Source organism: Aythya marila, assembly GCF_965140915.1.
Source record: "Aythya marila genome assembly, chromosome: 1".
Lineage (NCBI taxonomy): Eukaryota > Metazoa > Chordata > Aves > Anseriformes > Anatidae > Aythya > Aythya marila.
Window position 1 is genome coordinate 92,674,951 of NC_139042.1, and position 23,924 is coordinate 92,698,874.

Sequence of the window (23,924 nt, forward strand, 5' to 3'; positions counted from 1 at the left end):
CACTTAAATTCCTGAACGCAGGGCTTTTTCTTATCCTTGCAAAGGAAAAATGTTAACAAAAATAGTTCAATAGTTTCTAAGGAAGCAGTTATGAAAAAATACAGTATTTTTCCTTGAAAAAAAATAATCTCCAAGCTGGATCATTAAGTAGTTCTATTATTTTGCACATGCTTTAAAGTGTAGCATTTGGAAGAGGAGTATTTGCTCTAATCTGGTTTTTGGCATGTAATTCCACAAAGCAAGACATGTTAAAAGCACTTTGCAAAGCCTACCTAAAGCCCTGAAACGGTAATTTTATTAATTCACATCAAATACAGAGCATATTCTGTTACTGTCTCCACAGTGAGGAGCTTATGTGATCTTAAGCAAATTATGATCTCCCTCAGTTTTTTGCCCATGAAGAAGTGTCCTCAGGTTTACCAGGAAGCCACACAATTATCAACCTGTGCTCCCGTTGGCTCACATATTGCCAGCATGAGCACTAAGAACTCACTGGTGAAGGTCCAAGGATGGTCCCCAGCATGCCTTTTAATTCATGGCTTACTTGTGTATGCTCAAGGTGTAAAGGATCTGATTCTTGGGGTGCTGGGCAGGCAGCGTCCATTCATTTAAACTCTGAACTAGGAAAGATTCATACATGTGCCCGTCTCTGGGCACTGAGAACCACAGTGTGCATTTGACTTCAGTATGATTACCTATATTGTAGGTGATTTTTTTTTTTTCAGTGGATATTTTAGTGTAAGAATCCCCACCCTCTTCCTTCTGCTCTTTCCACCTCCACACCACAACCCTCATTTTTTTTGTGAGGGTGCACTTTGCATGAGATCAGCAAGGAATTCCTTAAACTGAGTTTGCCGCTGCATCTGCTACCGCGTGCAATTGTGCCCCTTTCATCACCTTCTTTGGAGGCAGTTCCCTTCCAGCCTGCTTGCCTCCCTCTCTGTTGACATTAGCCTGTGGTAAGTCAGGCCAGCTTTCTCGCCTGTCTGAAAACTAAGCAAGGGAGTGGTGTGGTTTGATTTATTTACTTTTTTTTTTTTTTTCTTCCCCTCGTGTGAGATCACGGAGCTGATTCAGTTACAGTTCAACCATCGAATGCTAGTACAACTGTGTGAGCACTAGTGCCAAGACAAAAGAGGGGACGGCAAACCTCCTTCAGTGATAATGTCGTTTTAGATCAGCTTAAGCCAACTGCAGTATTGCAGCGTTTGTGCATAAAAACCTAAGCCACAGCTTAAGTGTTTGAGGAGTGGATGAATAGATGGATTTGTGTTTTATCTTTCGGAAAGCTGCAGATCAGTGTTGGTCTGTATCAGCTCTAAAGCTGCTGTTACATAGTTGAAATCTGCTGCCCCTTCACAGAGCATCTTAGCTGTAACAAGAGCCAAGGTGCCTGCCAACCTTTTGAAGCTTTGGGCTGGTTTATCTCACATGCATCAAGCAAACCTTTAGAAGGATATCCTTTTAAAAAAGAAAAAGCCAAAGCACTGTATGAAATCCTATTCTCTGGACCAAGAAATACTGCAAGTAGAGAAACAAGAGTAAGAAGGGGAGTTTTCTCTGTGATGCCCGTACATGCACATGAGAGGAGAAGTTAAACAAGACTGGTTACCTTGCCACAGAAAGATACATTAGGCTGGTTTCACATGATTTGTTTTCAATAAATCTAGTATTGTCTGCTCTTTGCCATCCTGGCTATCTGCTAGCATGTTTTATTTATTTATTCTAACTGGGGAGCTGACTGCTGTGGGATTCCTTTGCCACCATCTTTCTTTCTCTGCTTCTTAAAGAGATTTAAGAGATGCTTTCTCTGCTCTTCTGGTGCCCTTTTCCAGTCTTCCTACACTTCCCCAACTAAAACCTCTGAGGCTGAGTAGCTGTTCTCTAGGCACCTTAAGTGTGATTTTTATTTAGGCTTAGCCTTTCTGAAAGCACTTGAGTAATCTAAATTCTCTCAGACCAGCTCTTTTGATGTTCTGTCATGAGCTCTCCGTTGCTGCTGGTGTGTGCTGAATTAGCTCTCCAGTCACAGTGCAGGTAAAAGGTACACAATCCATTTTTTGCTTAAACTCAACTGCAACCTGAGTTTTGCATAGTTCATTTTGTTTTACAGTTTTTGCCATCTGTCTAATGAAAGAGGTGCTTGAATGGTAATGTATCATTAGTGGAATAAAACATTTGGTGTGCTATTGGCAAGTCAGTCATGTACACCTCCAGAAGGCACAGTGTCCAAGGCCCTGCTTCAGCAAATTTCTTCAATTTAAGCAGAGCTCCTTGAGAGCACAGAAGTCCCTCCACATGGATCCTGCTGAACCCAAATCAAAACAAGGAACAAGTCAGGATAGCCAGGAGGAGGAGGTCAGACAGAGGTGTACTGTTGGGTCACGCAGGTGGCCTAAGGGTTTGTCTCTGCTCACAGTTATTTCTTGTTCCTAATGGATTTATGTATATACGGTCTCATTCAGAGTAAGCAATTGTTTCGTTTAATCCAAAGTAAATTAAGCAGGAAGGAGTCCATGTGGAATAAAGCCCTGAGAACAGACTTGATGTCCCATGTCTTGGGAGTAATTAAACGTTTCTATAGATTCTTTTAAAATGGAGCTTTGCAAAGACAACAAAGTGACTTACTTATATTACCCCAGCTTTAAAACACATTGTCCTCTGCCTGTTGCCTAACCCGCCAGAGTAAATTGTACACTAACTGCCTAGAACAACAAACCCGGGTCTGATATTCGTTACAACAAACAAACAGGAGCTTTATTAACCTTTAGCCTTGTGATAGGCGTGAAGGTCACGATGCAGATAGAAGAAGCCTCCTTAGGATTACGTGATGTACCAAAGGTTGCAGGCTCCTTTTTCAGCTGCAGTGTCTCAGCAACTGATCACACCTCATCCATCAGTCCTGCAATTAGACCCCAAAAAACAATTCAGGAACTGAAGTCTGCAGCTGGGCTAATCAAAATCCCTCATGCCAAGGCAACTATAAAGCACAGACACACGAGTGTGCCAGGGGAGGTTTAGGTTGGATGTCAGGAAGAACTTCTTTACCGAAAGGGTTGTGAGGCATTGGAACAGGCTGCCCAGGGAGGGGGTTGAGTCACCGTCCCTGGAGGTCTTACAAGACGTTTAGATGTAGAGCTGAGGGATATGGTTTAGTGGGGACTGCTAGCGTTAGGTCAGAGGCTGGACTGGGTGATCTTGGAGGTCTCTTCCAACCTAGATGACTCTGTGAGCGCACAGCAGCACAACTTCCCAGAGCCAAAGAGGCGCCGAGGGACCCCCTCCGGGGCTGCCCTCCCGGCAGAGCCCCGACCCCGGGGTGCAGGAGCCGGGGAGGCAGCAGGGGGCGGCCGCCCCCCGGGGCCCGAGCCTCCCCTCCCCGCCAGCGCCATGGCGGCGGGGCCGGGCCCGGCCCAGGAAATGACGGCGCCGCCTCCCCCTGCTGGGCCGCACCCGACTCACCTGGTGCCGAGCCGAGCCGAGCCGGGCTGTGCTGAGCCGAGCCGGGCAGGGCAGGGCTGGGCAGGGTCGGTCTCAGCCATGGAGAGCGGCTCCCCCTGGGCCGTGGGGCTGCTGAGAGCCTTCGAGGAGAGCGAGTTCGGCAGCTGGGAGAAGATCGGCTCGGGGGGCTTCGGGCAGGTGTACAAGGTGCGCCACCTGCACTGGAAGACCTGGCTCGCCATCAAGTGCTCGCCCAGCCTCCATGTGGACGAGAAGTAAGGACCGGGACCGGGACCGGGACCGGGACCGGGGCAGGGAGGGGTGGGAGGGCTCGGCTGTGCCCGCTTTGGGAGGAGACCCCCAAAACCTCGGGGATTTTGCTTTCTTATTTTATTTATTTATTTATTTTTGGTTCGCCTACGCAGCGCATGCGAACGTGTAACAGCGGTGCAGACGCTTCCGAGGCCAAACTGGGTTGTCCATGCTGTCTGCCCTGCTGGCGTGCCCTTGTTTTTGGGGTGGCGAAGCAGGCGGCGTAGCCCAGAGCCTTGGGAGCGAGTGAATGAAGCAAGCCTGGCCCCACGCAGCCCATGGCAGCCACGCGTGTGACCAGACGTGGCAAAGACAGCCTGGAAATTCATCATACCCCAAGCAAACGTGGCATTTATCGCACTCAGGCGAAGCCCAGGCCACCACGAGATGTGGTGGGGCCGGGAAGAGCGACGCTTGGCCGCTCGAAGCAGCTCGGCTTGGGAAGAGGTTGCAGTGTGAGCCCGCCTGTGCGCTTGGGGCCGCTCGCAAGGCGTTTTGCCCTGTCCCGGTCTGGTGCTTCAGTCCTTGTGAAAGGAGTGGAAACACAGGATGGGGTCTGGAGGCTCCTTGCCCCTTGCCAGGGCAAGGCACCGTGTGGTGGGAACGTGCTGCAGCTCGGCCACCCCCGATGGAGGGCACGGCACGATCCCAAATGAAGGGGGACGGAGGGTTTTGGGATGCACTTTGGAAGCGTTCTGCTGGTCTGAGGGACAGTGTCAGCTTCCCGGCAGGTCAGCATCTGTGTAGGAGGTGGGGAGTGCGGCCAAGTCGTGCCGATGGAGCTTTTCCAGCTCCACCTCGATCGCTGGGATCTCTGCCAGCTCACGAGCTGATTCTGCAGCTTGCTCCATGGGGTTGAGTCGCAGAAGGTTTCCCGTGCTGCAGTTCCTGCAGCAGCAGGAGATAAGCTGGCCCGGGATTGAGGGTGTTTGTGAGCCCGTATTCTGCGAGAGTGCTGGGGTGGGGGGGCGTCTTGCCAGCCTGAATTTGCTGTAGGCATGGGTTACATAGCAGAGTGAGATGCTTCTTATTCAAAGGGGAGAGGGAGAGTTGAATGTCTGCGTTGGGTAACTGTGCTGTCTGTGAATAAAATGGGAAAGACCTCAGAGTGGCAGAGGATGTGTTATCTGGTGAACCCACAGGCCCACCTACCTTTAAAGCTTCAGAGTAGGTTTCAGACTTGATGTGTACCAAGACCTAATCAAATGGTACCATAGCTGGCTGATTTTGCCATTGAAATTAAAGCATCCCTTAAAAATAAGGTAGAATGTTTTTTACACTTTTTATTTGTGGAATATGTTTAGAAACATATTCAAAAGTTAATTTTTAGAGTATAGCAGAAAGGATGTCGCCGCCTATTGTAACGTGAACGATTAATTTTGAGAGATGCTACCAAATCTCTGTACCGGTATTCGGTGTGCAATATTGATCCACCCGTCTTTCAGCGGTTGTGAGGTTTGCAGATGTGAGAGAGATTGTATGGACATGATGTATGGTGAACAACAATTCTGTGGGAATCTGCGAACTTTGAGGGCAGGGGACTCCTGCAGCGTGCAGCTCATCTTGGCAATCCAGTTACCGAAAGATGGTTGTATTTGTTTTACTACAGAATATATTTCATGCACTTAAGGGGAGTGGGGAGTGTTAATTAGAAGTTGGAGGGGTCCCTGGCCTTTGAAAAAGCTGTTTCTGCAGAATAAAACTGAGCTGAGATCGTGAATTCGTGGAGGGGGGCGGGGGGGGGGGGGGGGGGGCAGGCACAGACAAAATAAAACACCGCCCCTGTAGTTCACAGGCTGTTCGAGCTGGTTGAAACAAGCCTGTATAATTAAACTGTTAATCCAGGAGGTTCACTTGACAAGCCGTTTCTTGGAACTGTCTGGAGACACAGAGTTAAAATTACAAGTGATATCAGAAACATTAACTGCATAGCACTGAAGCTTTCTTTCTTTCTTTCTTTCTTTATTTGGTACCACATTAAAACCCTGTTTGTAATGGTTTGGTGGTGGTAGTGCCCTGTAGTCTCTCCTACTGTTTCTGCAGTAGATTTGGAGTAATTCCCTTGGCAATTATCTCACTGGAGAGTGAAGTGGCCTCAAGCAGAAGAAGATTTTATTCTTCAGAGATATTTTTCCCTTTAAACCCAAGCCCTCTCAGGCTGTCTAGCCAAATTCCATTTCTAAACCCTTATTCGTTCCCGCTTTCTGTCCCCTGACATCGTGTTTCCCACGTGCAGCTCCAGATGCCCTCACTGTAAACCTGAAGAAAAGAGTGTGTGGCCCAGAAAGGTGGAGGAGGGTACGCCCAGGACCTGCAGTGGAGAAAGCAAAGTCTTTTTTTCCTTAACCTCCGTTGGCCAGAGCAGAAGTCTAGCTGGAGAAAAAGGGGGCAAGCTGTGCAAGAACAACCTGGAGGTGAATTTCTTGTAGCTGAACCTAATCACGCAGGCCCTAACGAGCCCGAACAACGTAGCGGTTCCCAGAGAGGGCTCTTGGCTAGGTGTGCAGGGTGGTGAGGGTGGCTACCAGGTGTGGAGGTGGCAAGGTACGCCTCCGTGGCTGGGACAAAATGAGCAAAGCCCTCTGCAGGACCTGGATTTAGAAGTGGAGTGGGACTTAGAAACTGAGCTGGTTTTAGGAATTTCTTGCTGTTAGCAGATGCTGCGTTTATTCAGGTGGCCGACGAAGGAGCCTGGCGAGGGCTGCCCGGTGAGCTTAAAGTTGTATTTTTGTGCACAGAACACTATCTGTAGGGCACGAAGACTGGGTGCATGCAAATGTGAGTACAGCTGTAATTCTCGCAGGTCTTGCAGCAGCAGGGCTTGTGCTACAAGCGTCGGGCCCCGCTGCATCTTTGGGAGAATCCACACAGCGCGGCCGCAGCTCGGCCTGACCCTCAGCAGGAGCAGGGGCTGCCTCGGGGGTGCCCGAGGTCCCACGTGCTGATTTAGCTGATATTTCTAATTGCTTTGAAGATGGCTGATCATGGCTGTCAGCATCTTCTCTGGAAGATGTTATCTGAACCCAGGGATAGATCTCTTCCAGTGCGTGCCCCTGTCCCCTAATGCTTTGAAAGCGTATGTACCCTTAGATTTAGGGGAGCTGAGCAGTCCTGGATGCAAACTTTTCTAAGAAATCACTGTAATCTTAGAATATGTGGAGGGGGAAGGGAGACGAAGTGGTTAGAGAAGATAATTCTGACTTTTTAACCACGTAGGTGCCAAATAAGAAGCAGTAACAGAGGCTAGGCCCATGCCTCTTGACTTAGAAACCTCACAAGCATCTTTTTTCCTTCGAAGGAGTTTTCTTGGTGATCATTGGAGTAATTTCTAAGCACTATGAGTAACTGAGCAGCGTAAAAAAAAACAGACTTTGATCTGCTAAAACTGGACTTCAGCGATACCACAGCGTCCTTTGCTGTAGCATTAGGGCTTGGATGTTGAGGCGATGGGCACACCGACAGCGGGGCGGAAAGGGCAGGTAGGGACCTTTCATCTCAGCCTGGTCTGAGGAGCTGCTTGTGCTAATAGGATTAATGCAAATGCACTCCAGCACTTGACTAACGATTTAGTTGTATTCGGGCTCTCTTATCTTTTGTCCCTTTTGTCTTTTTTTTTTTTCTTTCCTATTTTCTGAAGTGGGGAGGTCTGGTCTGTGTTTGAAACCTGTACCGCAGTGGCTATGCTGGATCACCAGAGGTTTCATTTTTGAATGCTGCGATATCGGAAGACCCTAAAGGTGGTGGTGATTGTACGTTTGTTTATTTATTTGTTTAAACAGGCGAATTGGATAAAGGATGCTTGCCTGTTAATTAGTCAATTTTTTCACTCGACTAACTGAGCATGGTCGAAACAGAAAGGGAAGCTTTTTATTTTGCTGGAAGTGGAAATCCTCTCTTTGCTGGGGAAAACAGGCAATTTTGAGCAGCTGCTCTCTCTCTCTCTGACCTTGGTGACTCTTTCTGAGCCTGTCCTTAGCCAGGGAACCCCTGGTCCCCGTGAGCCCGGCGGCTCCTGTTAGGTTTGAGCTGTTGCTGGGCTCCTGCTCTGCCTCGGAGGGCTCAGACGGGTGTTTTACATCGTGACTCCAGCACTCAGCTCGCTGAAGCCTGGTGAATTATGCTGGCTATGCATGTGGCTTGGGGGCAAGGAGTTGGTTGTGTTATTCACAGGCGCTCCCTTCCAGCATGCCAGAGAGCAAACTGGGTACTTGTCTACAAAGGCAATTATTTCACAAGCAAGTTGCTGTAGGGAGCAGCAGGAGCCAACATGGTTAATGGAGAGAAACGATTTCACTTATCTTTTTTTTTTTTTCTTCCCAATATCTTGTCCTTACCTCTTAAGTTGTTTCTTAGCCTGATTTTACCTCAGAAAAAGGTCTGCTGCTTCTTGCTAGGTCAGACCCACCGCTAAGGAGAAAAGTTGGGCATATCAGATCTCTGCAGCCTGTGGGTGCTCGGTACCTCCTGAATAACGAGGATCAGCCTCGGACAGGTAGTGCTGCAGTGCCACAGCTGGATTTGGGTGGAAGGGAGGCTTTTGCCTCATCCCCCTGGTCGCAGCAGGGAGCTTCCCCTCCTAAAGGATGAGTCTGAGGGGCTCTGGCTGCCAGCCCTGGCTGCATGTGCTGTCAGCCTGTGTCAGCAGGGCAGCTGAAGCAGTGCTGGCTGTATTCGCTCCTGGTGGAGGCAGCCTCCTGACTCACAGAAAGCTGCTGGCTTGAGCCCGGGGAGGTATGGCAGTGGCGAACCTGGGCATTACACAGCTGGGGCTTCTTCCTAGCCGCCGACACATCAAAGCGGAGAGGCAGGCCGTGCACGGCTAGGGGGATTTGTGCTGCTGAAGTCTGCAGCTTGCCTGCGGTTCGGCAGCTCTGAGCTGTCATCGGCAGCACAAAGCCAAGCCAGTAAATGTGACAACGTGCCTGGGGCAGAGGCTGGAGAGATGCAGCCTGGTCCAGCCAGGCAACGATCACGAAATGTGTTTTTCAGTTTCATAATTTCTTAGGAAATTAAACGTGGTGTGCGCTTTTTTTCGGGAGCGAGCAGCCACTCCATCCTTTACCATATTTTCTCTTCCACGCAGGGAGCGCATGGAGTTACTGGAAGAAGCCAGGAAGATGGAAATGGCAAAGTTTCGCTACATCCTCCCTGTTTATGGCATCTGCAAAGAGCCGGTTGGCTTGGTCATGGAGTACATGGAAACAGGGTCCCTGGAAAAGCTCCTGGCTTCCGAGCCTCTGCCCTGGGAGCTGCGCTTCCGAATCATCCACGAGACGGCCGTGGGCATGAACTTCCTGCACTGCATGTCCCCTCCGCTGCTCCACCTGGACCTCAAGCCTGCCAACATCCTGCTTGATGCCCACTACCATGTCAAGGTATGCCTTGGGCACTCTGAGCCCAAACCCCGCTTTGGGATATTCCTGCTGTGCCAAGCTCAGAGGCCGGAGAGAGGCCCAGAAGCGTTCCTTTTGAATTAGGAAAATGCCCGCCAACCCAACCGCTCCGATCCTCAAACTTGTCTACCTGATTTATGCACCATTTTGGTACATAAACAGAGGTGGAGTTGCAGGGCCTGTGAGAAGGTGGGTGCTAGCATAGCAGACTCTGGGTTTGTGAGCCCAGCGCCTTCTGCTACAAACTTCCTCACAGACAGGCCATAAAGCAGATGAGAACACAGAGATTCACGCTGCTTTTCTCTCCAAGTCATCTCTGCCAGTTCTGCAGCTCCCAGTGGCAACCTTGTTCTGTCTGGGTCCTTCTGGCTTTGTACGTTGCACTGAATACCCAAATCTCATGTACAGTGGGAGTCTGGAGAAGCAGAGCCTTCCTGGAGGCAACTCCGTGTCTTCTTTCCTTTGCCCAGAGCACATACAGTGAAAAAGTATCCCTGTCGTGACTGCTTATGCATACCAGAGGTCACTTAGGGAAACGTTTCTGGCTCTATCAGTATGGAATTATTTTTATCATCCTCTTCTAGAGTAAGCTAGCATGTTTGCTGGCCTTCTTTGTTGGAGGTTCTGTTCTGACAGCTGGTCTAGGGAGATTTTTTTGCTTTCTAATTCTTCCTTATGGAGAGGAAAGAGACTGAAGCGTACCTTTTCCCTGATTTTTATTTTTATTTTTCCAAAACAATAGCCAAATTACTGAGCCTAGAAGTGCAGGATTAACCATACCTGGGTGCTATAATTCAGCACAAGTAGTCACAGATCTTTCAGCACCATCATCCGTCTTCTCCCCGTCTTCCTGTCCTCCTCAGTCTGGCCAAATGGCCGTGGATTTGTTGTACTATTCTAAAACTGAAGTTTTCAGGAAATGGAAATACCTTCCCTGATGTCTTGAGAGGGTTGGAGCCATAGGAAGCATGTGCCTAATGGAATCAGTCTGGACACAGTCACCTTTTTTTCTAGGGCACTTTATGGTTTACTTGTTAGGAGGATTTTCTTCTTGAGGTACAAGACAACTACAGACAGTCCTGGTATGATGGCCAGAACATCAAGATCTGAACTGTACGAAGTATATTCCCACACGCTGGTGCTCAAAGGCCTTTGTTAAGGATTTATTTACCTAAACTTTATGCACGCTTGCATAACTTCTTAAATTCCTAATTCTTGACTCATCTGTGAGCCAAGATGTGAAGGCTGTATTTTTCTCACCATTTCAGGAGGTTGAAATCTTGCCTGATATCTGCCTCCTGCGTAGCCTATATCTGCACAGTAATACGAGGGGGCAAAGTACAAAATGCACACGCATTTTTTTCAGGTGAGGTCATTGTCAACATCCCTAAAGTGTTGCTGCTTTGTGTTCCGTATGTAGAGCATGTTCTTCAGACTCTTTCCATTAAGCTCAGAAAAAAATGGTCTGATCCCAACCTTTTTTTCCAGCCAGAGCTCTTTTAGATCTGCAGGCATTGTGGAAACCCCTCCATGCAGCAAAGCAGACGTAGGAACCCACATGCAAAATAGGCGATGTGCATATTCTGTGAGGAGTCTTCACTTTAAAAATGTGGCCCCAAACCTCCTTTTTGTGTGATGTGAAACTTGTAATTAAATTTCAGACCCTGCAGCTTGATTTAATGCGCATTTTCTTGCTGGAAGGCTAATGAAGCTAATGATTGAAGTGTTTTTACTTTTTAAACGTTAGTGTTAATTTAGTAGGTGACCTGTCCCTAATAGGATCCTGAAGTGTGTGAAGAGATGTTGCAGACTGCAAAAGAAGAGTTTGGAGGTAGGGAGGATTTTTATAAGCTGTTTGCCCTTGAGCCAGGAAACAGACAGACTTACAGTGGAGTACATTAGGAATGCTTCTGTGCCATGTTGCTAGTTAAATGGAAACACACCCTTCTTTTACGAGCACAACACTTACTGTAAAAACCCCAAGTGAGGATGATGACTAACGCAGTGGTGTTGCACACAACTTATCATCAAGTGGGTGCCTCCGTATCATAAAGCCGTCTCCTGCGTGTTACATAAGTGTGTGTGCTGAATTTTGTTATTGGCGGGGTAATTAAGAGGGTGAGATTAGCCTGAGCTGGGATGCAGATAGCTGTGTATTTGTTAATTTTCTCAAAGGCATGCTGGGGGATTCTCTGGTGATTTTAAGTGTATGTATGTAACGTGCAACTTAGGATAAGGCTTTGCTATCCTCTGTAGGATGCCTCCTGTCCCGAAACGAGTCTTAGGTGGGAGCTCCCTTCCTCTCCATATCTGGGTTGCCTTAAGCAACGTGGTTTTCTTGGGAGGATTATTGCATACCCAGGCAAGCTTTGCTAGCAACAAACAGCCTGCGTTTTTTTCCTTAATTTCAGCCTGTTGCTTCTCTCTGTCAACAAGATCCACCCTGCCCCTTTCTCTGGTGTTTCACACATGCTGCCGTCAAATACTTACAAGCTGCTTAACACCTCGCTTTCGCTCACCTCTACCACATCTAACGAGCTTGTTCTTCAGCCTGCTGTCCCCTGTACAAAATCAGGATCCCTCCTCCAGCTCCCTGGGATGTGGCAATTGTCGGCGGGGAAGCAGTGCCGCATTCCTGCACTGCCCTCGCAGGCGGTAGCACACTCAGTGCTCGGAGATCCCATGGGATCTCTCTCCAGAGCCCTCCACAGGTGAATACAGCCCCTGTGCAAAACCTCTCCGCCTGACTTGTTGGCAGCTGCCGTGCCCACATGCTCAGTTACTGCTGCCCAGGTTTATCTTCTTAAAAGAGTTACTTTTCATTCAGGTTTTTAAAATGAAGCTGGCCTGCAGCTTAATACCTTTGGGGAAAAACATTACTGTCCTTGTTTCTCTTATACAGCTTATATGTATAGGTACATACACTGGCAAATCCCACCAATTGTTTTTCATCTCCAGATTTTCTTTCAAAGAATTTGAATCAAGATGAGCTCGCAGTTCCTTTCCCCTACTTTGATCCAACTGCAGCCAGGGTGAAGTTTGCTGCTGTGCTGTGCTGGCAGTCCCCAGAGACAACCTCTCCATGTTTAGTCAGTCTTCACCTTTACTTGGTTCAGCTGAAGGAAAAGGCGGCAAAATTCGTAGAGTTTGAAGTCAGAAGAGGCCTAGACAGATAGAAAATGCGTTTGTCATAAAGCTTCTCTATGTACTGTAGGTCAAGGTAATAGCTGGAGGCCAGGCTGGTGACAAGAGGTTCTCTTTCATTAGACTAGCTGATGCAGTTAACACAGCCACTTCTTTTTTTTTTATCAGCTGCAAATGCTTTCCTGTTATTAGAAAGGAGAAGAGGCTTTGTTTTCTGTGTCCCTTCTCCATTTCCCACCCCTCCTGATCAAGGTGTCTGGGGCTTTTGTTACCTGGCTCTTTGATGCCAGCCAGCCAAGCTGATTCTCACCTCGATCAATTCTCTCTAGTAGTGGCAGAGGAGAGCAAGCAGAACCATCCCTGCTGTGGCAATGCACATTTATGATGGATTAAAGTGGATGTTTGACCGTGGTTTCTGCTCTTCTGAAGAATCATAGAATATCCCAAGTTGGAAGGGACCCATGAGGATCATCGAGTCCAACTCCTGGTACCACACAGGTCTACCCAAAATTTTAGACCATGCAAACATCTCAGCTAAAACAGATTTTAGAGTTAAAGCTTCAGGACATGTTAGAAAAGGATAGGAACACAATCTGTTTTAAAAGGACTTTGTTTTGTAGCTAACTGAAGTCTTTCTACCAGTGTTTCTCAACATACACGATTGAAGTTGAGGTGCTAGCTGTGTCTACGTATGGAACCAAGAGAATTATTTTTTTATTCCTAATGTTTTGTATTCCGAATCTATAATCCGTGTAAGTCTTTTAAAACTTTCTTGCATTTTTTAGAAAAAAAAACCAAACAAACAACATTTCCACCTTGTCTTCAGAAAAATAAAGAAGAAAAAAAAAAAACAAAACCAAAAGCCCATCATCAAAACCCTGTGGACAAATACGGTGGCATCCTCAGTCACCAAGTGCACAGACAGTTGGACCAGAAACAAATACCAGGAATGCCAGCAGAGATTAAAAATTAATCTGCTTTATGTTACCTATTTGTTGAAGGAAACCTTTGGGTGAACTCTGTCCCTGAGTCCATTGAGATGGATTCCTGAGCCTGATTTGCAGAAAAATGACATGCAGCATCAGGAACTGCGTGCGTGCATTAGGGTGGGCTATTGGGAGCCATCAGTTTCCAGGCATTGTTTTTGTTTCTAGGAGCTAGATCCCTGCACTGCTTGGGTTACATGTTTTTAAAAATAAAAAAAAAAAGGAGAAGAAAAAGAGGGGAAGAGAGAGATTTTGGTCTCTACAGAAGCTGTAAAAAATAACTTGGCCAACTCAAGCATCTAAAATCTTGCAAGTGAGTGGATTTTAGCAAACTGCAATGGAAATGTTTGCCATTGACAGAAGCAGCTAGGCTGCGTGCACAGAACACTTGATTTAAACCAAACCAGTAAAAAGGTGTATGGAAAATGCCCTTCAGATCTGCAGCCTGGCAGTCATGTTGCTGGGCTGCGGGCCGGGGAGCACGTGCAGCTCCCCTCCCCAGTGGCTGCTCACGTGTTTCTTTTCATGCAGCCCTTTAAAAGGCCGAGAGCACCTGAGCTGTCTGAACATGTACAATCCCACTGCCTGTGTGGGGTTTGGCCCGTGTTTCTCCTCTTCTTCCTACCCCTTCACCGCATGTTTTGCATGCAGCAGTCTGTCGCCTCCGTGTCTCCCCTTAACTCCGCGGGTATTAGGTATGCTTCTGAAGCGTGGTGGGATCCATCCAAAATGAGTAAGGTGAGGAGCAAGGCTACATGCAGAGCATGACACACAGGCACAGGGCAGGTGCTGGGGTGGGCTTGGGGCCGGTGGGGATGTGAGGAAGGAGCAGGGACGCCTGGTGCGGCAGAACCAGCAATTTCAAGGCAGGAGAGATAAGGCAAATGGCTGCCTTCCACCCACTGCGCAGTTCCCACTGACGTTAAAAGAAGCTGCATGACTAACTAACTACCCCATGCAGCGTGGAAAATTTACCCTAAAGGGACTCGGGAAAGCCACAAGGGCTGTCTGCGGCATCCTGCTCCTTTGTGTCAGCCTGGCAGGTGACAATTCTCCGAGGGCCGGTGCTCTCTGCTGTGTTTGGTGCGACTGGGGCTCTGCTCTGCGGATAAATTGCCTTTTATTTTGTGTAAAACCTGGCCCTTCACAGCCAGGTTTGCAAGGGGAAGCTGTGCTGGCCTGGAGGGCTGTGTGTGGGGTACACCATGTGCTGTAGCAGTTTTTTGGTGCGTAGGCTCGGCGTGAGGCCTGCTGCGTGCCCTGTGGCATAGCTGGTGGCCCGCCGTAACGCAGCAGGGTCACCGCGCTGCCTGCAACTCATCTTCTCTCTTCACCTACACAGCAGGAAACCTGGCATCGTTCGGGCAGAGAGGAAGGTGCCTTTCTGTAAAATTACGCCTGCGTGCCATGTGGATTTCTTGAGGTGTGTGTGCAAGCCCTCTGCTTCGCGTTAATCAAAGCAGAGCAGCGCTCCGCCAGGCTGGATCTGTTCGGGCTTGCAGGACTCGGAGCGTTTGCTAACCTGACACCGAGGGCTTGCACGATGCTGGTGCTGTGCTTTGGTGCTCCCGTCGAGCACCAGCTGCCCCCAAATCTTGCGGCTTGCTGGGGCCATCGATTTGGCTCTCCCCAGGGCAGTTGGCTTGTTGATCTTGCCCACTCACTGCTTTTCGGGCCTCCAGCAGGTCCCCTCTGAGAGCACAGCACGGGAATCTGCTCCTCCAGATGACTTCACGTTTTTGTCGTCTTCCAAAGCCATTCCTGCGTTGCCCTACAGATTTAAGATCCAGGCAGGCAGCAGGTGGGAAATACCTGCGTGCTAGGGTACAGGCACCCTCCTGAACATCTCTCCCGAGCTGTTTGTTCCTGGGAGAAGTTCCTGCCGAGGCTGCGTGGGCTGGTTTGTTTGTTTTATGACAAGGGGAGATTCCTGGCATCTGCGGAGTGATGGCTCTGCAGCCTGCCTCCTCTCCGACAGCGTGGGGCTGGCTGCAGTTTTACCCCTTTCCAATAACGGGGACGTGTTGCAGCTAGCCTTGCGGTTATCTTTAGAGAGAAGCTTCTGAAAGGGTAGAGCCGGAGCCTCTTTCAGAAAATAAAATGAAGGTTTTTTTTTAATTATGCCTCTTGTTTTGAGGGAAAACTTTCTCAAAGGGGAAGCTGTGAAGATCAAAAAGGTGCTAGGGGAATGAGTCATTGAAAAACCTGAGCATTTATTAGATAAAAAGAAGATACATGTCTTTTTTTTTTTTTTTTTTTTTTTTTTTTTTTGGTGGTGGTGGTGCTGGGGGGATGTTGCTTGAAGGAGAAACCTTATCTAACGTGTAGACCAAAATCAGTGGGCAGAGTGGTCAAAAAAAAAAAAAAAGGCTTGGCTCTTCTTGAAATTTCCACTTAACATAATAGACATTTTTGACCAGTGGGAAATAAGTAAGACAAAGGAAAATTCCTTGCCTATCTGTTTGCTTGATGATTGGTATGCCTTTGAGAGCAAATGAATGCATATTTGTTTGACACTTCAAATTAAAGTGGAGGTGTGTTTTCCTTTTTCTAAACTTGCTGTCACTTGTTTAGTTCACTTCAGCTGTGTTCACTGCGTCACTGCACCGACTTGCTATATCTGCTAGTTGCCAAAAAGAATTCCCCGTGTGGGTTCAGTGTGTGTGTGTCTGTGTGTTTTAAACCCTTTGTGCCTCTGGTGCTGGGCTTGGTCCTTGCTGGTATGGTCAGTGGAACAGTGATATCTGAAAGAGCAATTCTCTTGCACTCATTTTCAGACCACGAGCTCGAAAATAGGTGCTCAGAACAGTTCAACATAACATACAACGTGATGTTGCTTATGGAAAGGGGGTGGCGAGACCAGGAATTGCATTAACCTGTAGTTTGCACTAGCTGAATTTTGACTGGTTTTAAATTGCAATAAATTGGCTGACTGTTTGTTGTGTTTGCTGTGTAATGGGCTGACATGCCGCTGCTTGCAAAAAGCTGCTTAATTTTTTTTAGCTTAACCATAAGAAGAAAAGCCTACCACAGCGTAATGCTTCCAGAGTGTGCTCACTGTTTTTTTGGGGGTCATCTATCATTCTCTACAGAAAAGTTTTCAGCTCCTCTGAAGTCTAATGGTAGCATGCACTTAATTCTCTCCCCTCCTCCTCTGTCTTTTGCAGATTTCTGACTTTGGACTCGCAAAGTGCAATGGCTTGTCCCATTCCCATGACCTCAGCATGGACGGCTTGTGTGGCACAATTGCATACCTTCCTCCCGAGCGCATCAAAGAAAAAAATAGGTGTTTTGACACCAAGCATGATGTGTACAGGTCAGTTAACTGAGAAAACGCCTAAAAAAGGGCTTTAAATTAATGAGTCCTCTTTTTTTCTGTTTATAACACTTAATTGACCGCGAAGCCCCTAACTCTTGTTTGAGCCTCGTTTTGCAAAGGCTCGTGTTTAGTTCTCTTTATGCAAAGTCTTTACAACGTAGAAGACTTTTAACAAATTGCAGCTGATTCTGGTCTTCAGCATTATGGAAATCATTCTAAGAAACATTTATTTATTAGCAACTGTCATGGGAGGCACTCAGGGCACCTTAAATTTCCCCGTCAAAAGGTACATCCTGACCTACTTTTCTAGTCTGTGACAAAATTCTTAGCTATCTCTGGTGGATTTCATCACTATCTCTTTGGTTTTTCTTTCATGGTAAGGTTATTAGGAAAAGGAAGTCATAGATGTAGATTAAAAGAATGTCATGTTGGAAGAGGAATGTTTATATATTTTTTATAGTTGTCTTGCAGGGTAGAAGTATTAAATAACATCCCCAGTAATTCTTTGCTGCTCTCTGATCTTGTTAGTGTCTTTGCGGAGTAATTGGTAGATGTTAACAAGAAATCAGCAGTCTCTGGCAGCTCTGTGTTCACTGCCTCAGGTTCCTCCCTCACAAACTAGACTTTCAGATCATGGTTCTTGGCTGCATCTCGCTGTGTGTGTTTCTCAGCTGAAATGCACACAAAAGTGAAGGCCAAGAAAAGAGAACTTACCAAAACATGTTATACTTCTGTATAGTGGTAGGTTTTTTTTGTGGTTTTTAAAGCTTTTCTAAAAGTATTTTTTTGTATTTGTTTGTAGCTTTTCCATTGTGATTTGGGGAGTTCTTACACAGAAAAAGCCTTTTGCAGGTAAGTCTGATGTGTTGTGTGTTGTGTTGGACTTCTTTTTCCCTTTCTTCCATTGATAAACACGCTTCCCTCCCCACCAGCCCCAGTTTACAAGTATGATGCATGTCCTCCAAATTCCTACAGTCTTATGCCATCAGCATATGTAAGATCTCAAATGCCAAGCGTAATTTTAAGTCCTCCTTTGACCTACATCCTAAAAGCAGAACCTATGGTGCCACGGTGTGCCCTGATGTGCACCTTTTTTTGCAGTTTGCTGTATTTTTTGTTGGAGTTTGCTGTACTGATCCATGTCAGTGTGTGGCCTGCTCAGACTTCTGTCAGATGTTGGTGGCCAGCAAGGAACAGCGCAGGGCAAAGCCAACTGGCAGGCAGCCATCCTGTTTTCAGAAACAGCTTCTCTGTAGAGAGGCTCTGGAGTTTATTTGTAGATTGTGGGTGCAGATTTAAAAAAAACAAAAAAACAAAAAAACTCTGCCTGTGAGAGTAAGCTTTGTTCCGCCCCACAGTAAATGTACCAATCTACAGGCAGTTATTTATTCTTTATGACTCTTTTCCTTTGTATGCAACTAGCCTATGTATAGCAAACGTGTTTGAGCAGGTTCCAGTCTACTATTCATTTTTCTTCTAGTGAGAGATCCCGTTTAGCCCAGTGGTTGGCTTAAGAATCAAGAGCCACATTGCTTCACTGCTTGACCTGTGGTCTTCCTTTACCTTTATGAAAAGTTCGGGTACCTGGTCTTTGTGAAAACTGTTCTTCAATTTTCTTGTAGCAGATACGGAAATCCAAAGAGACGTAGCAAAGCACTGTTCTGGTGTTGTTTTTCCTTTGGTTCTGCACCTTTTATGGGCAGAAAAAGGACACAGTCGCTTACTGACGATTGATTTTTAACTGATAACTGGAAGTAGATGTTACTGTGTTGCTGAATATGGTGTGGGAGAATAGGTCCAATTTTTCCTTTTTCCCCTGTTGGCAAAGAAATCTAGCAAAAATATTGCATGAAAAACAAGTTTTTGCCTAATACACTGTTAATGCTGTTAGACAAAAGAGAAATCCTTCCTTTTGCTGCGAGAGCTTCATTTGTGTGCTTTTGCTTTACAGAGGAAAACAACATTTTACATATTATGGTAAAAGTAGTTAAAGGCCACCGCCCAGAGCTACCTGCTGTTTCCAAATCCAGACCTCATTCATGTAATAACTTGATCAAACTGATGCAAAAATGTTGGCAAGATGATCCTGGTGAACGGCCAACATTTCAAGGTAAGATTTCCTCGTAACTTGGCCGCCTATTTCTTCTTCTATGAGTCATGTTATTGCTCAGGACTCTGCTAATCCTTGGGGTAAATGCTGTGAACCTTTGTGACAGAATAAACAGAGCACATTGTATGGGAGAGACAATGATACAGGCCACTTATTCATTCATGGAGGAAGAGATTATCTGGGGACAAGTCTGACCATGACAGCGTTATGTAAACACGTCAGGAATAAGATCTGTACTGAGCCAGTTGATCCATTTAGCCAGTACCTTGAGGGGAGGTGGTTTATGTTCAATTCTGATCGTTTGTATCAGGGTATATGCCTGCCAAGCTGGACTTGGTGTGCTTTTTTTTTTTTTTTTTTTTTTTTTACCATACCAAAGTGTTGAACACCCTGGCTCTTGGAATACACCATTGTGTGCTAAGAAACAGAATTGCCTCTTTTTTTTTTTTTTTTTTTTTTCAAAACAATTTGTGCTTTTGTTTTTCTGCCCATAACAAAGGCAGCTCTGCTCAAAGGTTTGAACTCACCCAAAGCACCTGTTACAAACTGAGGTGTGCAAAGGAGTGTAGCAAGTACTATCTCTCAGTAGCTTTATTTCACATTAATGACAGAGATTTGCCTCTTCCCCCCACCCACTTCCCTGTTCCTGCCCAAACAAAGTATGGGAACTAATGGGAAGAGGTTTTGCATCTTTTTGGAACATATTTTTAAGTCTGCTAGCAGTAGACTAGTTTACAGTCCTGCGGTGTGGCCATCACGTACCATAAGTCTGGTCTGAACGTGAAAATGAACTGTTCAGTCAGTCGTTTGCACTTTTTGGTTAGCTGCAATTCTGTACCTACTGATGAGGTGCTGTGTGGAATAGCCAAAACAGGAGTCCTCCTCCTACAACATCAAATAGCCGTTAAGCTCTAGTGATAAGAAAGGCAGCAGGGCATCTCAGGAGAAGACTCCTATTTAATAGCAAACAAACAAGACAAAACAAACAAACAAAACCCTGTCTTTCTTTCTTCAAAGAAATCACTTCAGAAACAGAGGCCCTCTGTGAGAAACCAGAAGATGAAACAAAAGAAATGATAGCTGAGGACCTGGACACCAAGAGCTCCCCGAAGCAACGGTCTGAGGTATTTTCTCCTTCTATCTAGTGTTAAATTGCACTTTTTTTTTTTTTTTTTTTAATGAGAAGCAGATACTTCTGTGACCTGTACCTTTCAAACAACCTTTTCTTTGTTGCTTTTTAACACCTTCTTGCCTAGTAGGAGTGGGTCTTGCTGAAGGCCTGGAATGCAGAAGTGGCAGTAGATGTACAAATCAGCTGCAAAAACTGAGTGCCAGTGGACCCTTGGGGTGCTGAGGGACATCAGGACAGTTAGGAAGTAAAGGCTGGAACTGTGTGGGTGTGTCTGATCTTAAAAAACACTATAGATAAAAGAGCCATGTGGCTTTAGTGGCTGTGAGAGTACTGATGAAAGCTTCTCTCCCGCATCTAAAAGTTTTCAGTGGCCTTATTTGTAGGATTCATTTAGCAAGAATGGTGCTTCAAGGGTATCTGCAAGCTAACAGTGAGGTTTCGTCTCGCAGAAGCTCAGTTTTCCTTGTTGACCTTTCTAAAATGCTTGTGTGCTTCTCTTGAAGGGGATGTCTGCGTTATCCCAGCCGAAACAGGAGCCTGTTCTAGCATCAGTTAAGGATTACAGTCTCTCAGAGTTGTTGTCCCAGCTGGATTCAGGGATTTCACAGACTATGGAAGGCCCTGAGGACCTCAGCCGCAGCTCTTCTGAATCCAAACTCGCTGCCAGCGACAAGCGGCTTTCAGGAGTTTCGTCCGTAGATTCCGCTTTTTCATCCAGAGGCTCCCTTTCCCTTTCCTTTGAAAGAGAGAGTTCAGGTAATGGTCGGGTTTTTTGTTTGTTTGTTTTTGTAATTGTTTGGACTAGGGCATGGGAGTTGGTGGGTCAGAGAGTGGTCATATGGAGAATAACATTCTGGAAATCACTGTTAGCCTTGCTTTCTCCTGCTGTCAGCACTACAGATTTGTTTACAGGAGGTAGTTATTTAAATAAAATGAGCGAGGAGGCTCCTAAACACGGTCTAATGAGAAACAATAAATCTCATTTACTTTTGAAAACAAGTGACCTGAATCCTCATCAAAGCAATTACAGAATCAGTCATGGAAAGGCTGGTTGGAAGGGAGGTCACCTAGTCTGGCATCCCGCTCAGAGTAGGACTAAAACCAATGCCACGTGCCAGAAGAGCTTGTGGCTTCTTCAGTTATACAAAGCCCAAGTCTGAGCACCTGTCTTTGGGGAAGGCTCAAGCAAGTTTCTCAGCAGCTCCCATGAACATTGTAGTAAAGACCACCCTGTTGTGCACACGCCCCTCCATTTTCAGTCTGCGCTGCAAAAAGCAGGCGTCTATTTTCCACTTTGGCAAACTATGATTAGTGCAGGGAGACCAACCACAGCATCCTTTGTTCTTAGTTTCATTGGAAACAGGATAAGGACAAGTGTGGGCTCCAAATCTGCCCTGTGAAATGGTTCTGAAACCTCTGCAGGTATGGCAGTGGGAGGGGGAGGCAATTTTTGCAGTCTGAAGTCATTGCTCGAAGCCACCAGCTGTTCTAGCCAGGGACACGTAAGGATTGGCAGGTATCAGCATTGTGATGTTGTCTTTTTCCATCTAGATATTGGTACTACAGACATACAGAAAAGGAAGCTAACGGAGGCCATTTTAGCTGGAGACACCAGCAAGCTGATGAAGATCCTCCAGCCTCAAGACGTTGATATTGTTTTAGATGGGAACTACAGTCTTTTGCACTTAGCTGTTGAAGCTGGTCAAGAAGAATGCGTCAAGTGGCTCCTCCTCTACAACGCTAACCCTAACCTCACCAACAAGAAAGGATCCACCCCTCTTCACATAGCCATTGAGAAGAAAGTTAAAAGCATCGTGGAGCTGATTATGGCAAGGAAAATCAATGTTAATGCCAAAGATGAGGATCAGTGGACTGCTCTTCACTTTGCTGCCCAAAACGGGGATGATTTCAGCACCAAAATGCTGCTTGATAAGAATGCATCCTTGAATGAGGTTGATTTTGAAGGCAGAGCCCCCATCCACATAGCCTGTCAGTATGGCCAAGAGAATATTGTGCGGATCCTGCTGAGGAGAGGCGTTAGTGTGAACATCAGAGGCAAGGATGACTGGGTGCCCCTGCACTATGCTGCCTGGCAGGGCCATCTCCCCATCGTAAAGCTCCTGGCCAAGCAGCCAGGTGCAAATGTAAACGTGCAGACCGTGGATGGGAGGACCTCGCTGCACTTGGCTGCTCAGCGAGGACACTACCGCGTCGCTCGCCTGCTCATAGACCTGGAGTCAGATGTCAACATACCAAACACGCTCTCGCAGACTGCTCTCCACATAGCTGCCGAAACGGGCCACACGAGCACGTCGAGGCTGCTCCTTAAGCATGGTGCAGACATCGAGGCGGCAACAGCGGAAGGATGTACGGCTCTGCACCTGGCCGCTCGCAGTGGGCATTTAGCAACGACGAAGTTGCTGATAGATGAAGGGGCCAGTGTCCTGGCTAGAGGCCCTTTAAACAGGACAGCGTTACATCTTGCTGCAGAAAATGGGCACTCTGAAGTAGTAGAAGAACTCGCCAGTTCGGGAAATATCAACGTTTCTGATGATGAGGGGTTGACAGCTCTTCATCTGGCTGCACGAGGAGGGCACACAAAAACGGTTGAGGTTCTTCTGAAGCACGGGGCGTTCACTGACATGCAAAAACCCACATTTCAGACCCTGCTGCGGCTTGCTCAGCAGAGCAGTAGTAGCTCAGTTACTGTCTTGTTAAGTGAGACTTAATTGAAAGGTATGGGACTTGCTACCTTTCTACCTGGTGCGAGAAGGTTGCTGGAGCTTGACCCGTGAGGGCCTTCTCCAGCTGTGCAGTGACCTGCTGCTCATCAGCAGTGTCAGCAGATGGACTGAGGGGCAACCAGCAAGAAGCTACTCACGTTTGAGTGTGGGAGTGAGGGCGCACATGGACTAAGGCCAAATACAAATTTAAGAGCTGGAGTGCATCACACTGTGGTCTGGATCATCCATTGTGAGTGTGCCTGCCCCACCTGTATAGTAATATTCCCCTCCCAAGGATGTTGTGAGGGTCAGATGCAACTCGTGGGTTCCCCCCTGCTTTTTTTTTTTTTTTTTTTTTTGCTTTTGTTTTGTTTTGTTTTGTTTTTGACACGCTGAACTAATTTAAGAACTAACATTCTACTTTCTGATTTTCCTCAGAAAAAGGATGGGGTAGATTTCTGGCTTATTGCAGTGATCTATATTTTGGGCTTAAAGCCTTTTATGATAAAATAAACCCAACACAGATCTGCTTGAAATGAATGCAAGAGAAAAGGAAAAGTCTGTTTAAAGTATAGTTAATCATGAACCCTGGCTGAGCTTCATTGTCAGAAGGTACTCTGTTTAATTGGAGACACATTGTTTACAGATTTCCATGTAATCAAAACAGTTGAGGCAGACTATCATTAACAAGGAAGGATCCCAATGACACATAAGCAGAAGGAAAAGCTTAACGCAAGTATCTTCATATACAGCACCACCTTGTATGTGTTCTGAGATTGCTAAGCTGAACTAGGTGCTTGGAGGTTTGTCTCAAAAATTCAAAAGTTAAAGATTTCATACAGGACTGCAACGGGATGGTATATTTTCACATCGTTATATCTATTTGCAGAACAATGTTTGGAGGAATATGTTAGAGAACTATAGCAGCCATGCCACAGTACATGTCCTAGGAGAATGAACTGTGTGTTGACTACACTGATATACTGTGTATATAGTATTTCTACCTGTTGTATGCTTTTTTTCTACTGAAGAAAATAGATTGCTTAGAGTGGGTATGTTTTAATACGCCTTTTAATTTCACTCTTTTCAAAGTTCAAATGTGATACATTATTAATAAAAGATTGTGTTCCATATCTGCTTGTATTTTGTAGTTTTTTTAAGCAACTGAAGACCCAGCAGCCAGCAGCAGCACGCAACTGTAATGTGTTTAATGATGCTGAAGGCAAAATAGTTGAGTTGTAAGACACTCCTCTTTCTACATTCCCCTTAGGTTTTGCACAGTAGGTTAGGAACTTGAAAGAATGGGAGGTGTTACAGACATTTATAGAATAAAGACTCGCATAACCTAGCCTGTATGTGCCAAA

At 46.5% G+C, this 23,924-nt stretch overlaps 1 protein-coding gene across 1 annotated transcript; it reads left to right on the forward strand.

Annotated features, from left to right (window-relative positions):
- Positions 1–3,380: 3,380 nt before the first annotated feature.
- RIPK4 (receptor interacting serine/threonine kinase 4) lies at positions 3,381–23,684 on the forward strand. Its single transcript, XM_082778343.1, has 8 exons — positions 3,381–3,716; positions 8,837–9,128; positions 16,444–16,592; positions 17,398–17,447; positions 18,547–18,705; positions 19,723–19,829; positions 20,341–20,593; positions 21,389–23,684. The coding sequence occupies exons 1-8, from the start codon at positions 3,391–3,393 to the stop codon at positions 22,564–22,566; spliced, it is 2,514 nt and encodes an 837-aa protein (XP_082634469.1). The 5' UTR covers positions 3,381–3,390; the 3' UTR covers positions 22,567–23,684.
- The last annotated feature ends 240 nt before the right edge of the window (positions 23,685–23,924 follow it).